We start from the raw sequence: 18,049 nt of genomic DNA, 5'->3' as shown, positions 1-18,049 counted from the left end.
AGAAAATTTTTCGTTTTTTTAAATAAATCTATCAATGTTCGTGATAGTGTATAAAGAAAGAAAACACCAGCAGAATAACAACCCTTTCATTTGTCTTCATTTTGGAATCTTCAATTATCAGGTAATACTCAGTGACGCTAACCTTTTGCAACAAAAATGTTTTATGATTTTTTATATTTGTAGGTATTGAAATTGTAAAAGGAGGACAAAATCGTTAGGCAGCAACTTATTAAAAGTGAAAAGTACAAGAAGAAGAAAAAGTGCGTTTTACAGTTGATAATATCACACGGAAATTGGAAATAGTGGAATAATAAACTAATATTTCAAAGAGATTCGATGCTGTTGATTCTTAATAAATATATTCAATATATTAATAAAACATGTCTTTTATTGAAGATAAAATTGCTTATAGAAATAAATAAAATTGTATTTAAAAACGAAGGTAAGCAGTTCTAATTATGAAGTAAAACTTTTACCACAAATGTGTAAGATTTGTCGAAATGAATGAAAAAATTTCAATAAAATCATTCCATATATGAATTCAAATTAGTTAAATTTTTTCATTCTGTAGTATAGTGGTATATAAATATAGGAAAATGTTAACTAATATATGGAATGCATTATTCCTAATTTCTACGAAAATCACATCGTTCAAACAAATAAAAATGTCTATATATATATATATATATATATATATATATATATATATATATATATATATATATATATATATATATATATATATATATATATATATATATATATATAGTGAGAAAATTTTTCGTTTTTTAAATAAATCTATCAATGTTCGTGATAGTGTATAAAGAAAGAAAACACCAGCAGAATAACAACCCTTTCATTTGTCTTCATTTTGGAATCTTCAATTATCAGGTAATACTCAGTGACGCTAACCTTTTGCAACAAAAATGTTTTATGATTTTTTATATTTGTAGGTATTGAAATTGTAAAAGGAGGACAAAATCGTTAGGCAGCAACTTATTAAAAGTGAAAAGTACAAGAAGAAGAAAAAGTGCGTTTTACAGTTGATAATATCACACGGAAATTGGAAATAGTGGAATAATAAACTAATATTTCAAAGAGATTCGATGCTGTTGATTCTTAATAAATATATTCAATATATTAATAAAACATGTCTTTTATTGAAGATAAAATTGCTTATAGAAATAAATAAAATTGTATTTAAAAACGAAGGTAAGCAGTTCTAATTATGAAGTAAAACTTTTACCACAAATGTGTAAGATTTGTCGAAATGAATGAAAAAATTTCAATAAAATCATTCCATATATGAATTCAAATTAGTTAAATTTTTTCATTCTGTAGTATAGTGGTATATAAATATAGGAAAATGTTAACTAATATATGGAATGCATTATTCCTAATTTCTACGAAAATCACATCGTTCAAACAAATAAAAATGTCTTTGGCGCTATACGAAGTTCAACTTTCTTCACAATGAGTTCATTTTAACTTAAAGAAGCGGTCACTTTTTTCTGGGTGTAGTTGCGCCTAAAAACGATTTTTGACTAATACATATATTTTTGGTCTCCACTTATTGGCCTTGCTTTGGCAACACACTCTCGTCACCGTGCATTCTGTTAATAAACAGTAACGTAAATTTCAGTGGAGCTTTTAATTCGGGTCATCAACCAAACAGCGCAATTTTAGCACGGACAATAAATAGTTTACACCGCCACCTGTTGCAATTGGCTTATATTGCCCCAACCAGGTGACTCCAAGATTAGACATAGACCAATTAAATATAAGACATCTCAAATGAATTCACAGAGCTGTAGTTTGTCTGCACACCGTAGAGGGCTCTTTTTCGTCTGCAATTGAGTGATTTTTTAATTTGGCTTTATTTTTGTTTTCTTTCCTTTGTTCTCTTGATGAAACACAAAATATTGTAAAAGCTTATAAAATTTGATCCATTCACACCTTTTTTGTAATGCAAATTGGCTGCTTTGTACGGTAATTCTTGTTTTCCACAAAGAAATTGAGTCACTTGACTGCGCAATTGAGTGGAATGACTGCGCTCTGCAAATAAACAAAACCATGGTGAATTCACTTGAGATGTCTATACCTTCCTTGGTCTATGGATTAGATAATCGCAATTATGGGTGTTGAGCTCCACTATACAGGGTAGCTTGAACTGGCTATTTCGGAGTGGTCGTTTCTTTAGGGTGGTTCAGACCACTTGACGCAGCATACAACAAAACGACGGTTTATACGCAAACAAATCTTGGAACTATTTTCCTACCTTACAGTTGCTGAAGGAACTGATGTATCTTATCCTCTGCCTCGCGGTAGATTTATTTCCAAAGATTTTCTTCAATAAAGAAATCCTTTTCTCCTGTTTGAGATTTTCCCCGAAAGCCTTGATTACTTGACCCTGATATTCCTCCAGTGAATTATGTGCCAACTATAGATTTAAACAAAAATCACTCCATGTCTTTATCTTCTCACAAAAAACATAAATTCTCAATTTCCTTTGCTCTTTACGAACCTGTGAAAACGTTTTATTTTTTTCTTCCTTTTTCAACTTTGAAATGCACTACACTGGCTGTACACTCAGCACCACTATGCTTTATTACTGTTGGCTTCTTCTCCTATTCCTGGTCCCTTTTATAATCTCTCTCATCTCGTCTGGAAAGTTTCCAAACCCATATTTCCCCCTTATTATGCGGTACTTTCCCGCTAGTAGCCATATTGCCTATTATCCTATCTCATTTGAACCTATATCTTATTCATTTCGTTGCGTCTTTGCCGCCTATAGGTACCGTGGACCCATGAATGAATTTACGCCATTTGAATTCTACGCATATTCATATACGTTGGCAGTCGGTATTGCCATCCCTAAATACTCCTTAGTACTACTCTATGACTACCACAAAAAAACAACCCTGCCTCAACTGACTTCTCTGACAGCAACATGCAAAACAAAAGAAAACATTGTAAACAACAAAACGAGAGCGAAGAGCCACAGCAGGAAACTTATTAAAATTTAATATTTCAAGCCAAACCCGTTCCCGCCTTGCCCTGTGGACATACACCAGTCGCATAAACGACCTCCAACGTCCATACAAATCAACCATCACAACCTCCCTTTGCCCTTTGGAGAAATTGAAATGATTTGTGTCACCAAAGAAATATTTTATTGGCACAACTCATTTTATCAACGTGAAGACAATTTGTACGTTGGAAACATTTCTTTGAAGGGTTACATTATCAGTCCAATTTCACTTATGGGCAAATTTCAACAGTTGTCGGCCAACAAGCGCATTTAATGAAGCCTTTCGGAATCGCAGTGCCACCCCATAGATACCAAAGAAGTGCTATTGCAGGTACATCCTAATGGAAGGTAAAACTACCAGGCACACCGACCTTATTCCACCGAATAGATAATATCTGCCCATTGTGGCAGACGTTATCCTCGGCCGCAACCCCGTCAGGTCCCCAAATGTTTCCTTATTTTATCTTTTCCAGCTCACATGCCATTTCCTCCGCAACAAAGCTCTAATACTATAGTTATTGACCTTAAGGCTTAATCTCATCCTCCGATTAATTTTAACCGGTGGATAGACCTCCGGTTAGTAAAATTTTTGTATGGAATCAGCTGTTTTATCGACACGATAAATAATAACAAGACATTGAGAAACTGGCCCTTAGTATTAAATATGAATAAGAAATAAATAAATATTTGCTTTGAATTAAAATACACTAATCATGTGTGACTATTTTTACCATAAGGCCGGTATGCATTTCAAAGTCCCCTGCCAGCATTTCAAAGTTCCATTTCATCCTCATCGCTACCACAGACTCGTAAATGTCACCACAACCATCGCGAACTGTGATGGGGGAAGCATATCATTTTGCCATCACTACTGTTAGAAGAGCCATTTTATTTTTTGTGAAACGCCAAGCGCAACCAGCTTGTTATATTTTATTTAAATAAATAAACGAAAATAAAGTTCTGAAAACATAGATATTACGCTTAAAATTGTGAAAGGTATATGGTGAACAATTTTCGACTTTCCAAATAGAATAAAGTGATCGTTTTTCAAATATTTTTCCAGGCACGCTGTCTCCATTGAAAATAAACAAACTGGCTGATAGACGCTGCAATATGTAACTTGCTACTTAAAACTCAACATCATTCTTTTGTTAATGCAAAAAATTATGTTAAATGTGATGAGGTAAACCGAAAAATGTTATATTTTTAAGAAATTATAAATGTTTAATCAAATCAATAAACATCTGCACAATCGTGTTTTACTTGACCACAATGATTCTTCTACAATTATCTTAAAATTCACTTTTTCTGATAGTTTGCAGGGGTTCTTATTGGCGTCCTTCGAAATTGATCTAAATAGGCACCTAATAATTGCACTGATGAGAAACTTTTTCGTAGTAACTTGTCGTGGTACAACTTCTCAATAGTGACGGCGTTTTTCCGACGAGTTTTTGATGTCGTATATGTTTGTTTTCGACGTAGTGGGGATTATCAAAAAATATTGGCAGGGTATATTCTATAAATCTATGGACTCTACTACTAATGGGTCGACAGTATTAAAATTCGTCATTTTCCGTTACGAAGTTCCACTAACTAGAGCTTTACTACATATATCGAGAAGAGGAAGCAAAAAATGTCAAATCAACGGTTCATAACCGGTTGTACCTTTTTGTACAACGACGTTGATTTGACATTTTGAACGGCATCAAGTTTTACGATGCCGGTTCCGAAATACGTCCTGAGGGCATATGATCGTCCAAGGGAGGGTGTGTGCGGGGGGCTTTTTACTTCTTCTTCTTCTTTTGTACAACGACGTTGATTTGACATTTGACAACGTCGTAGAGGAAGTATCAAAAAGAAGAGTATTACTGAGTTTAATTTAGAAAATAGTATAATTAATAAGTTGCACCCATCTCAGTAGCATAAAAATTGAAAAAATGCGAGCGTGGAATATAAAAAATGGTTATTACTTAGTGATATTTATGGTAAGTTTTCTGCACAAAACTGCACAACATAACAATAGCCAATATGACAACGATTTCGGTGAATTGTACATTATACCCTTTGAAAAAAGAAACCACGTCAGCCCAACTATCGGCATGGAGCTCAAATAGCCGGTCTTATATTGAAGAGGAAGATTTCAATAAAATACCTCTTGTTTTGGATGAAACCAATGCACTTTGTAATTCATTCCCATACTTTCTGTTTGCAGGTATTTTATGTGTTCTACCATCCCGTGGATAGCATTAGTGGGGCGGTACCATTGACCAGTGAAAATATAGACATGACATTAGGTGAGTAGTGTTATTTTTTTTTTCATTGTAATTTGTTGTTTGCTTTTATTGTTTAGACGATGTATGTATGGTATGTGTACATTTCTAGAATGACGAACGCTTCTTATCTTAGTTAGACTTCCAATTCCAATTAATAATACTTTTGTTTATGTTATTGTGATTAAATCGATCTTTGTTGAGACCAAATGTTATTAATGAAAATATCAAAATGGAAATGTCATATTTGCATTTATTTATGTAGAGTAGATCAATGTCGTTGACTGGTTTCTATCACTCTGTGTGGTGATATTAAAATCTGCCTCTCCCATTTGATGTTTTCCTCTTGACGTGTCAACCAACTGCTAATAGAGCACATTACCTGCTTTATGTCTCTATGTTCGTATGTGCAAGTACAACCTCAACCTAGAAAACAGTGTAAACAAATGGTAGTTTGAATTTTCTTTAGTGGTTAAAATGTGTCCCATGAGGTATTTTTTGTTTGTTTGTTGATCTTAGCCGAGTTCTTTGATCCATTGTTTATTCATGAAAATATTTGCTCAAAAACGTCATAAATATCTAACATAACAATGAATATTCATTGAGGGGTTTTGAACTTGAAAATTGACCCTTAAAAGACGTTTCGTTTTTTTATATCAATAGGATCAAGTGCATATGAAAATATGGATTTTTAGCGTAAAAGTTGTATATGATATGACATCCACAACTGCTTTTAAATGTAAAACCAAGGGAAAAATGCCATAAAATCAAAGAAAGTTTGTAATCTAAAATACCTAACCAACTTCTAAATTTTATACAATTCTGTCATTTCCACATGGTCAAAAAGTAAAAGCGGTTAATAGAAAAATGTATTCAAATTTGAAACGATATTCCACTGAATTGTTGAAATAATTCTAGATTCCATATCGTAAGTAAATTTGGTTGAAAAATGTAAGAATTATATGCTATCAAGAAGATTTTTTCGAATAGTAAACAAATAAAACTAAAAAAACGATTAGTGGAACGATAATTTTATTTGAATATAATATACAATTGGCTCGTAAGTTTTGTCTGGATATATTGTAGGGGATACAAAAGTCTGTTTTATTAATTCGCAAATTATATTTACATTTTTTAATTGTTAATATCTTGCCAACGATGCAATTAAATCCGTCCTATTCAATTCCTTACCCATAGCATATAAAATTTGGTAGTATCCCAGCAAAAAATGGAGTACTATTTCAGCAGGTTTGTAAGGGAGGGAGGCAGTACCAATTGCTTGCAAAACAACCGAATCAGCGCTGATGTTTGTGGGCGATGTCCCGTTTTAGACAGCTTCTACATAGGAAATATTGCTCAGATGTGATATAAAATCTTGAGAATAGCATTGTTGGCGTGAAGGAAAACAGCACTACTTTCATGCATCTGCGTGAATTGGTTGCAATAACGTAAACGAATGATCATTAACTAGTTTGATTATTCGTTTACGTTATTGCCACCGATTCATGCAGTGTGGATGCACTGCCTACTTTATTGTATACCAAAAAGTGCAACTAAACTCTTACTGCTGAAGTATTTTTTGATGGGATATATCGTTGTGGCTAGGAACATTAAGGTTAAGGAACATTTTGCGAATTCATAATTCCGATCATGTATGAGAATAATATTTTTTTTTAATTCAATTCAATTTTTATTAATCAATTATGGCCCATTTTGGACTACATATTGATAGAAATACAATAATAATATTTCACACATAATACAATAAATATTATTTCAAATTCCAGTTTATAAATACCAATAATTTGAAAACTTTATTAAAAGGAATGAATGCAAAGAAAGATCAATATTTTGTTTCAGTAAAAATTCTATTAAATAACTTTGACTTGCTTGGGGAGGCAATAAGACGTTTAATCAATGCGTTGGGGGAATTTTTCCTTAATGTCTAAAAGAGTAATATGTAATCCCCATACCGAAAATCAAAAATTCGGATAACCCCAATAAAAATCCCCACATAAGCTTTTTGTGTCGAAATAAAATGCAAATATGTAAACTGGGAGATCAAGACATATAGAAGATAAATAGGATCCGACATTAACCGTAATAAATATTTATATCTTATCTAACTTTTGGATTTTTTACCATAAGCCGTAGACTTTTCAATAATCGCAAAAATTGAAAAACTTAAAAAATAAAGAGTCGAGTATTGAAAATTTTGAAAAGTCGACTTATTTTAGTTCTAACACTTTGTTAGAGGTTATTAAAATACCGATTCTAAATGAGTTTTTTTTTTATTTTAATTTCTTAACTTTTATTTTTTTTCGACATAAGCCTTCGATTTTTCTCAATTGTTCTGTTGTGAAATCTGTGGTCTCAATTGTTGAAAGCCAAAATATTGCCTTTGTTGCAATAGTTCATTGACCGACCTGCGATATAATTTTTACAATAGTCTATATCTAGAGAACATATTTATTGTTAAAAAAAAATAATTATTCTAGATCTTTATGAGTGTGCTATTTAAAACCATGCTATTTCAATAAAAATTGAAACAATTATCCATAAGCTATGCGTTGCATGCATATCTACAAAAGCAATATGACCTTATTTCCATAAAACAAAAATATTGCATACAATTGTATAAAATCTATATATTCCACTATTGGATAACATCTTCTCTAAACTTGAATGGTTTTCACTGATTTTATTGTTTTGAATATTATTGACACGGTTTGTGGGTCTGAAGACATTTCACAACAGGTTTTTTTTTGTGAATGTGTATATGTTACAAATTATGACAAACTATAATTTAAGGTCACGTTTTGGTGTGGTCCATTAGATAATTTCTCTAATGTAAATTTTACGCAAATTTAAATGACAACTTGTTATGCTTATTAAAATTTAAATTTGTTTTTGCAGCCTCCAATGAATTGGTATTCTTAAATTTTTATGCTGAATGGTGTAGATTTAGTAATTTATTAGCGCCTATTTTTAATGAAGCTGCTGATAAGGTAAGTTATTTACATAGATTTTTAAAGCTCATTTCTTATAAGTTACTTGGTGTTTTTTTCTTTGTAGGTAAGAGAAGCTTTTCCCGATGCAGGACGTGTAGTTCTTGGAAAAGTGGATTGTGACAAAGAGACCTCAATTGCTTCAAGATTTCACATAACCAAATATCCCACATTAAAAATAGTGCGTAATGGTCAATTGAGTAAACGCGAATATCGTGGACAACGCTCTGCCGAAGCTTTCTTAGAATTCGTTAAAAAACAACTGGAAGACCCCATTAAGGAATTCAATTCGCTGAAAGACTTGGAAAATCTAGATTCCAAGAAACGCATTATCATTGGCTATTTTGATCGCCGTGATCAACCGGAATATGATACTTTCCGTAAGGTTGCATCAAATCTTAAAGATGAATGTCAATTCCATGTAGGCTTTGGTGATGCAGCTCAAGCTATGCATCCACCTGGTAAGTATATGTGGTGATGATGATCCTCATTGCATGATATGTAATACCCCAATTGTTTATGCTAATTGTTACCCAACTAACAAATAATCTCTTCATGTTTATCTTTGTCTGCCTTACATTGAAATTTTTGTGCAAAAAGGTGATGAAAATAAACAATTAGGTAATGCCTTACATAATTTAACTTTAGGTAATTATTTTTTTTCTTTTGTTATTTGTTATTTCTTTATAATTTCTTTCATCTTTGCTTAGTTTTGGTTATTGGAACTAAATGTGTCTAATTTTCATATTTATATTGAGTAACAATTTTAAACTAACGCTAATGACTTTAGTGTGGATAAAAAAGAAAACAAAAAAAAAAATAAGCACTTGTTGTGATTTTTATCTTACGCCTTAAATGTCTTTAAAGCGGATTTTTGTGACATTTTTAAAATATGGATGATGCTTCAAACAGCGTTGCCACAATGAATTTTTATTTTGAACCAAAATTCGTACCAGCAGCAGACCATTTTTTCAAATTAAATTAATATCATTTAAAAGTTAAAATTTGTCCAAAATTTTACTTCGATAGAAAATTTTGCCAAATTTTTTGTTTTATTTTTTATTTTTGAATTTTATTTCTATCTTTCTAATTTTGTCAAAATTTTATTTCTATACAAAATTTGGTCAAAATTTTATTACTATACAAAATTTTGTCAACATTTTTTTTCTATAGAACATTTTGTCAAATTTTTTTTCTATTGAAATTTTTGTCAAAATTTTATTTCTATAGAAAATTTTGTCAACATTTCATTTCTATATAAAATTTTGTCAAAATTTTATTTCTATAGAAATTTTTTTCAAAATTTTATTTCTATAGAAAATATTGTCAAAATTTTATTTTATAGAACATTTTGTCAAAATTTTATTTCTATAGAAAATATTGTCAAAATTTTATTTCTATAGAAAATGTTGTCAAAATTTTATTTCTATAGAAAATTTTGTCAAAATTTTATTTCTATAGAAAAATTTGTCAAAATTTTATTTCTATAGAAAATTTTGTCAAAATTTTATTTCTATAGAAAATTTTGTCAAAATTTTATTTGAATAGAAAATTATGTCAAAATTTTATTTCTATAGAAATTTTTTTCAAAATTTTATTTCTATAGAATTTTTTTTTCAAAATTTTATTTCTATAGAAAATATTGTCAAAATTTTATTTGTATAGAAAATTATGTCAAAATTTTATTTCTATAGAAATTTTTTTCAAAATTTTCTATATATAGAAAATGTTGTCAAAGTTTTATTTCTATAGAAAATTTTGTCAAATTTTTACTTCTATAGAAAATATTTCACGCTTTTATTTCTATAGAAAGTTATCGCAAAATTTTATTTGCATATAAAATTTTAACAAAATTTTTGCAAAAATTTGTATATATACTGAAAATTTGCGAAAATTTTATTCCTGTACAAAATTTTGAAAAAATTACCGATTTGACGAAAATTCAACCAAAATCAGCCAAATTCCATTTGGTCCGACCAAATTTAAAAATTAATTGTTTTTGGACCAATTTTGGTCCGATCGGACCAAAAATGCAATGCTGCTTTTAAATGATACTAAAATCCATTTTCATAAAAAAATATGTTCATATTACTTAAATGTTTTTTTTTTTTTTTGTAATATTTAAATATAAATTTATATAAAATTTCTATTGAAGGTCATCCAATTATTGTATTCCGACCTGATGTGGCATTGAGTCATGAAAATGATGAAACCTATACGGGCAGCCTAAAGAATTTCGATGAATTGAAAATCTGGATTCAAGAGAAATGTGTGCCTTTGGTGCGTGAGATAACTTTTGAAAATGCTGAAGAATTGACCGAAGAGGGTTTACCATTTTTAATACTATTCCATCATCCCGATGATACAAATTCAATAAAGGATTACAAAGCCATTATTGAGCAACAGTTAATGGATGAGAAACGTAAGTTAATGTAAGTTTATACTATGTGTTCCTACCACAATCTTATTGTGCTTACAGAGAATGTGAATTTCCTAACGGCCGATGGTAAACGGTTTGCTCATCCTTTGCATCATTTGGGAAAATCAGAAGAAGATCTACCTATAATAGCAATTGATTCCTTTAGACATATGTATTTATTCCCCAAATTTAAAGATATGTATGTGCCAGGAAAATTGAAACAGTTCTTGCAAGATTTATACAATGGAAAACTGCATCGGTAAGTTTGGTCTATACAAATATAATTATGGGAATATTTATTGACTTATATGTTCGTTTGTTTTTTTTTTTTTACTATAGTGAATTCCACTATGGCCCTGATCCTGTAACAAATGATATACAAATCGATGTGGGTTCAAATACTGCACCGCCCGAATCAACGTTTAAAAAATTGGGACCCTCTAAAAATCGCTACACTTTATTAACTAAAGATGAACTGTAAATTAACTTTTTCCTAATTTTCTCTATTTCCTTTTCTTCTTCGTCTGCTGCATAAACACCACAACAGCTCATAGTTATACATTTTTTATTTTCAAATGATTTTATTTGTATAACTTTTCTACTAAGAGTTGTGGTAAATGCTATAATTCCATTTTCTCTCTTTAAGATTTCCATACCTATTTGTGTTGATTTCTTTGGAGAAAAGAAACTTGCTACTTATGTATATTTATTTTCTAATTTGTTAGATATATTTAAAATCATATAATTAATTCAGGCAATTCTTCCTTTTCTATTTCTTATACCTTTATTGATTTAAGCAATAATTGTGATTTTTGCCTTCGTGTGTGTGCGCAAGCGTTTTTTCTTAAATACAAAAATAAAAAGAAGCTACTTCTTCCTACGGAATCTTTGAAATACTATATATATTTTGACTTATGCCTATTAGAAAAAAATAATGAGAAAAATAGTTTTTTTTTACCGACTAGAATTATACATAATAACTATGAATTTTTAATACAGACATGATATAAAAACTTATTCAAATTTTTTTTTAAAATTCAATATCAAAGGCAATGCTTTCCTTCCACTTGATTTGATTTCTAATTTTTGCTCCTCCATTGTAATAAATATTATTTTTCTTATGTTATTAATAATAGCAACTTTTAAGAGTCCGTATTCAATTTGTATTTGGCATTTAATTTAAAGTTATTATTTTTTTTTTTTTTTTGAGTTTAGGTTTTAACAAGCATTGAATACAAATTGAAAGATAAAATGTAACACGAAAGAAAAATAAACTGTAAACTCTTTATAATAGTTTGTATTTAACGAATGTATTATAAATTATGTATAATAAAATAATAATAATAAACTAAATTTAGTGATACATGAAATAAATTAGAATATGAAGATATTTGCAAAAAAAAAGTAATAGACTTTTTGAATTTGGTGACAACTTTTTTCGGCCGCAGTAAACAACAAGGCATTCTCCACGCGTCAACACAATGGGCACCAATATCTCCAGATCTCAATCTGTTGGACTTTTGCGCCTATAAAAAAACGGATATTTCTAGAAGCCCAAGAAGTTAAATAGGGAGATCGGTATATATGGGTGCTATAGCAAAATCTGGACATATACACTCAAAATTTGATAATTTTTTCTATAGAATAAAATTTTGACAAAATTTTCTATAGAAATAACATTTTGACAAAATTATCTATAGAAATAAAATTTTGACAACATTTTTTATTGAAACAAAATTATCTATAGAAATAATATTTTTACAAAGTTTTCTATAGAAATAAAATTTTGACAAAATTTTTTATAGAAATAAAATTTTGACTAAATTTTCTATAGAAATAAAATTTTGACAAAATTCTATATAGAAATAAAATTTTGACAAAATTTTCTATAGAAATAAAATTTTGACAAACTTTTCTATAGAAATAAAATTTTGACAAAATTTTCTATAGAAATAAAATTTTGACAAAATTTTCTATAGAAATAAAATTTTGACAAAATTTTCTATAGAAATAAAATTTTGACAACAGTTTTTATAGAAATAAAATTTTGACAAAATTTTCTATAGAAATAAAATTTTGACAACAGTTTTTATAGAAATAAAATTTTGACGAAATTTTCAACAGAAATAGTTTGTTATAGACAATATAACATATAGATGAGCTATGGATGTCAAACTATGTTTGACAGTTCCGAAGATTAAGAATCATAGACAATATAACATATAGATGAGCGATGAGTGTCAAACTATGTTTGACAGTTCCGAAGATTAAGAATAAACGAGAAAAATAAGAGCACGCTTACAATCTCTTTCGTTTTCCTTTTTGTAGTTTGCCGATTTTCCACAAAATTAGAACGTTTATGATGCAATATAATAAAAGTTCATATATGAACAAAAAATTGTGAACAAAACCGCGAAAATACGAAATTTAATTTTGAGCAGCATTGCTCTTTACGAACAACACAAAAGCAAATGCGCGAAAATTAATGTGTAGGACTGACTCTTCACGAAAAAATCAAAACGAAATGTCAGAAAATTAATTTTTGGAACTGACACATTTTTTTAAAGAGAATAGTGGATCATCTACATGTTATATTGTCTATTGTTATAGTTATCATTGCTTCAGTCCCCATGCTAATTGTTGCTAATAATTGATAAAATGGAATAGATTTCATTTGAGTAACCTCGCTATTCTCCGCAAGAAACATTGCCAAATATTCCAAATTTCAGGTAGAGTAGATGAATATTTCAATGATTGACAAGTACATACGTCCGTAAGTTCGACCAGGCCGAATCCACCATGGATTGCGTAGAAACTTCTACTAAAGATTGTGATTGTGGTAATACTCACCGATGGCCAGGTATCTTAAAACTTAACATCGTCTTCTAAATTGTAAGTTAGTCCATACGTGGTATATATCAACCAAAAAAAGGGGACTTTATAAAAATAAAATCGGTTTACCTGAGGCTTATATATAACTATAGACCGATATGGCATGGTTGTTAGCGGCCATATACTAGCACAATGTACCAAATTTCGACTGAATCGGCAAAATTTGCTCCTCGAAGAGTCTTCAAAACCAAATCAGTTTATATGGGGGCTATATATAATTATGGGTCGATATGGACCAATTTTTGCATATTAGAGACCATATACTAACACCACGTACCAATTTTCAACAGGATCGGATGCATTTTGCTCCTCCAAGAGGCTCCAGAGGTCAAATCTGGGGATCGGTTTATATGGGGGCTATATATAATTATGAACCGATATGGACCAATTTTTTCATGGTTGTTAGAGACCATATACTAACACCACGTACCAAGTTTCAACCGGATCGGATGAAATTTGCTTCTCTAAGAGACTCCGCAAGTCAAATATGGGGGTCGGTTTATATGGGGCTATACGTAAAAGTGGTCCAATATGGCCCATTTGCAATACCATCCGACAAGATTTTCACCACGACCCAGAATATACATATATACTTTATGGGGTCTTAGAGCAATATTTCGATGTGTTACAAACGGAATGACAAAGTTAATATACCGCCCATCCTATGGTGGAGGGTATAAAAACAATACTTCAACATATCAAACAAAATTGAGAGGTGAATTTTATTGAAGCAAATTATGAATATATATAAATGCCAGCTCGTCTACAAATCACAGTGATCGTGATGATAGGTTATTCTTTTTTATTTGCCTAAATCGGAAAAGGCACTTATAGCAATAGTTTAGAGTTTATAAGATTGTGAAGACCAACGAAAGCAACTATTACCGTTGATTTCATACAGTTCGCACCACCTCTGCCATACCTCCGATGACCTTGCAATGATTTTGAATCCCTTAAAAATAAATTTGTTAACATAGCTTTGAATTGTTATGTTATTTTACTTACTTATCTTCCAAACGAGCTGGACTTGTGAGGTTCACAGATATCTTCTTTTCCGAATTCATTACAATGGCTAAAATGTTTCTTTTGAATCTATCAAATAAATGTATGCTTCACAATGTTCAACAAATGACTAGTTACTTATTTCTTAATCATTTCTAGTCACTAACAATTAACAACATAATGTCAAAATGATTCAAGCTTAAAGTTTATGTGTATTTGGATATCTTTTTGTTTAACATTCAAAGAGAGTAAATAGAAAAACTATAAAGATAACAATCTTCATTGAAACGCCAGCTGTGTGAATAGTAAAACTTATTTATTTTGTTTTTATATAGAAAAGTACATCATTTTATCAATTGTATAAAACAGAATGTTGGACGGAATGTAGACATACATATTAAAACAAATTGTAAAAAGGAATATGCACGATACGACAAAATAATAAAAAATATCATTAAAAGCTTACAACTAATAGATTCGAGATATTGTTTAAGATTCATTTGTTTTATGGAAATAAGAGCACTTTTGGAGGGATTTAAAATAACTATTAAACTTTTATACATGTGCGTACATGTAAAATAGATTTAATTTCTAAATGAATCTATTTCGGTGAATACTTGCTTTTGTTTTAAACAATTTGCTTCCTTAAACAAGCAAACAAAATTGTGGCAATTGATGCCAATGATAATGCAGTAAATGAATGTCCCTTTTTGGAGGATCCACTCTGGAAAGAGATAATAGATATTTTGTGATCAAGTGTTTGTACAGAATAAGCTAGGTACTATGTTGCCAAAAATAGATTTGATATATGTAAGAACATTGGATGTAACTTCATTATTGTAAAATTTTTATATAAAAATTGGTTTTGTACATTATACAAGGGTGGTTCGATAAACGAAATGAAAAGGCATTGAACCTGTTATAAATACAGATACAAATTCTACAGGAAATTGGTGCAAATTGCCACTGACGGACCTATCGCAAGATTGGTACCATTACTCCAGTTTATCGCAATTTTAAAATTTGCGTGTAATCTATTAATTTCTTGATATTACAGTTATTAGAAGAATCAACATCATTTTTGTTCATTTTTGATGCGATCCGGATACTCAAAATGAAACAGGTTCATAAGAGGTTGTCCCAGACTGGTCCAGGAGGATTTGATGTGGTCTTATTGAAGTTTTTGGCATTAATTATTTCATAACGCTGTATTTTGCCTGATAGTTACCTACCCGTACTAAATAGTACATGAAGTGGAAACCCATCCTATTTGTGATCATATAAAAAAGACAGATTTATGCATGAATAAAAGTAAAAAAAAGCCCATAGGAACCTTACCACCCATCAGATTGTCCATCTCTTGTATAACTATAACCCGTCAACGACAAGCCCATGTTGAAGTGACGGGTTCCTTTCATACGTTTTGACCCGAACTGGGACAGGTTTATATACACCAGAGACTAGGTCTGTACCGGTACCGGAATTGAGGGAATGCTTTGCACAATAGTTTTTTTTTAAGTATTTTTTGTTTCAATGTTAATAAAAAATGGATGCCTCTATTTAAGTGGCAAAAAGAAAAATCAATCAAACGCTTAAAAATTTATTAGTAAACATTTTACTGTTTGTAAAAGTGGTCCAGCTAATTTGTCATATCAAATCTATCCATGAGAAGCGTACATGCTAACTTATACTCCCTGAAATCTCATTTTAACAATACTTACAATGATAAAGTAATTACATCTGTCTCCACGACAGCACTCGTGACAAGACCAATCTTCATACCAAATATGGGTGCAGTAGGGCATGTGGCGTTTACGTTGTGCTAGACAGCGTTGTTTGGTCATGCAACGTTTGGAAACGTAATATTGTTTTAAAGCACCTTGTGAGAAATAAGGTTGACTGCCCCAACGTATTTCTGTGCCACAAACATCTTCACCAGGCTCACACGTCTTAATGGTGTTAAGGCACTTCTCCACATTACCCGTTTGGTTGGAGCATACATAGCACTCCAAACCAGTAACAAAATTCACTTTTCCAAAACAAATTATAAAGGTGGGGTCAAAATAAGAATTCATAAATGCGTATATATAACGTACCTTGTGTGCAATAATATATTGCTAATAATGCAACAATTATAATCTTCCATGTCTCCATTTTATACAATTAAAATATTAATTTAAAACAGAAGAAATTAAAAAATAAATACAAAACAATCACCACACGAAAACAATCTGTTTACTAATTCTATTTTGACAACACCACTCCCATAGAAAAGTGTTGCCAACACTTTGTATTGGACAAACCTAAATACGGCCGTACAATCTTAGCGTAAGTGAATTCAAATTTGTCAAGTCCCAACAAACACAAGGATGAGAATTTTTCATGCGCTTTACAGACTATCAGTTATTCCGGACGGAATGTCGGTGTTTGTAAAGAATCTTACAGTGTGTCGGATCGATACGACTTGTCGGCGATGACTAAATAATCGGTAATTGTGTTATCGATCCCATAAACATGCAGCAGTATCGATTATGCCTTCGGACTTAACGTAGAAAAGTGTTGCCAACACTTTGTATGGGACAAACCTAAATACGGCCGTACAATGGCTTGTTTTCAACAAATTTTCCAATAGGTTTGAAGCATTAAAATGAAATTTAGTTTAAAAGGTTGTTGCTAATATGTTGAGAAATTGTTGCTAACGTGTTGAATTCACTGTTGAAGGTAATGTCTGTTTTTTGTTGAGAACACGATTTTCTCAACAATTTCTCAACTCGAATTCTAGTCCGATTCTTTGAAAAAATGTTTGAAAGCGTATTGAATATAAGCATTGCTCCAATACTTGTGTTTTTTGGGGTAAAGTTTTTGGAGATATTTCCGGTGGCACAAGTAGTTCCATTGGTTGAAATTTTTGCTAGGAGAGGTCCTGGACAGAGAATGAAGCCGCCGAGTCGCGCCACCGACCAGTTTTTGCCAGTTGACGCCGCCGCCGAATACGTCGACTCATCTCGACTCAAATTTAGACCCCAATTATTCAAAACTATTAATTTAAATCAGCAAACATTATTAATAATTGTTGTATTTTTGTCAACATTTTGAACTTTTCTCTCAATCAATATCAAATTGCTATAATAATTTTGCAGAAATTTAGCTCAGAAAATTTTAATGAAATGTAAACTCGATTGTGAGATTGGTTGTACAATTGATCTCATTCCATTCGTGTAACATCAAATTGAATTTATAATGGATAATTGTGCGCCGCCGAATAGACAAATTTATATTGGCTTATCCGTCAGCTGCCGGAGGGAAAAATTTAGTGTCAGCCGCCGCCGATTCCATGTATTATGCTACTATCATTTAATTTCGAGTAAAAGCTTGGTACTGGGAGCATATAATCAAGATGGTACTCATATTAGCATCCAATTACTCA

The 18,049-nt window shown here is 30.8% G+C and overlaps 2 protein-coding genes across 4 annotated transcripts; one reads left to right on the top strand and one right to left on the bottom strand.

Annotated features, from left to right (window-relative positions):
- Window positions 1-4,840: 4,840 nt before the first annotated feature.
- Window positions 4,841-12,102, top strand: ERp44 (Endoplasmic reticulum protein 44). 3 transcript variants are annotated; one of them, XM_075298889.1, is made up of 8 exons: window positions 4,841-5,016; window positions 5,244-5,325; window positions 8,218-8,309; window positions 8,377-8,770; window positions 8,910-8,930; window positions 10,465-10,731; window positions 10,789-10,987; window positions 11,068-12,102. In XM_075298889.1, the coding sequence occupies exons 1-8, from the start codon at window positions 4,969-4,971 to the stop codon at window positions 11,207-11,209; spliced, it is 1,245 nt and encodes a 414-aa protein (XP_075155004.1). In that variant the 5' UTR covers window positions 4,841-4,968; the 3' UTR covers window positions 11,210-12,102. The 3 variants fall into 3 exon arrangements, with proteins under 3 accessions (XP_075155004.1, XP_075155003.1, XP_075155005.1); XM_075298888.1 differs by having other exon boundaries at window positions 8,910-8,957; XM_075298890.1 differs by lacking the exon at window positions 8,910-8,930 and having other exon boundaries at window positions 4,843-5,016.
- Window positions 12,103-14,316: 2,214 nt separating this feature from the next.
- Window positions 14,317-16,877, bottom strand: cold (coiled). Its single transcript, XM_075298887.1, has 4 exons — window positions 16,719-16,877; window positions 16,344-16,651; window positions 14,626-15,346; window positions 14,317-14,572 (listed from the first exon to the last, which is right to left on the bottom strand). The coding sequence occupies exons 1-3, from the start codon at window positions 16,774-16,776 to the stop codon at window positions 15,251-15,253; spliced, it is 462 nt and encodes a 153-aa protein (XP_075155002.1). The 5' UTR covers window positions 16,777-16,877; the 3' UTR covers window positions 14,317-14,572; window positions 14,626-15,250.
- Between the last annotated feature and the right edge of the window lie 1,172 nt (window positions 16,878-18,049).

The sequence above is a fragment of the Haematobia irritans genome, chromosome 3, assembly GCF_050003625.1.
Source record: "Haematobia irritans isolate KBUSLIRL chromosome 3, ASM5000362v1, whole genome shotgun sequence".
Taxonomy (NCBI): Eukaryota; Metazoa; Arthropoda; class Insecta; order Diptera; family Muscidae; genus Haematobia; species Haematobia irritans.
The sequence above is the reverse complement of the archived record's forward strand: the minus strand, read 5'-3'. Positions and strand labels throughout refer to the sequence as shown.

Coding starts and splice junctions, on each gene's coding strand:
- cold (XM_075298887.1), bottom strand. CDS start 16,776: ATGGAGACATGGAAGATTATAATTGTTGCATTATTAGCAATATATTAT. Junction 16,652..16,718: donor AATATATTATTGCACACAAG/GTACGTTATATA, acceptor GTTTTGGAAAAG/TGAATTTTGTTACTGGTTTG. Junction 15,347..16,343: donor GATGTAATTACTTTATCATT/GTAAGTATTGTT, acceptor ATCTCTTTCCAG/AGTGGATCCTCCAAAAAGGG.
- ERp44 (XM_075298888.1), top strand. CDS start 4,969: ATGCGAGCGTGGAATATAAAAAATGGTTATTACTTAGTGATATTTATG. Junction 8,771..8,909: donor TCAAGCTATGCATCCACCTG/GTAAGTATATGT, acceptor TTGTGCAAAAAG/GTGATGAAAATAAACAATTA. Junction 8,958..10,464: donor CTTACATAATTTAACTTTAG/GTAATTATTTTT, acceptor TTTCTATTGAAG/GTCATCCAATTATTGTATTC.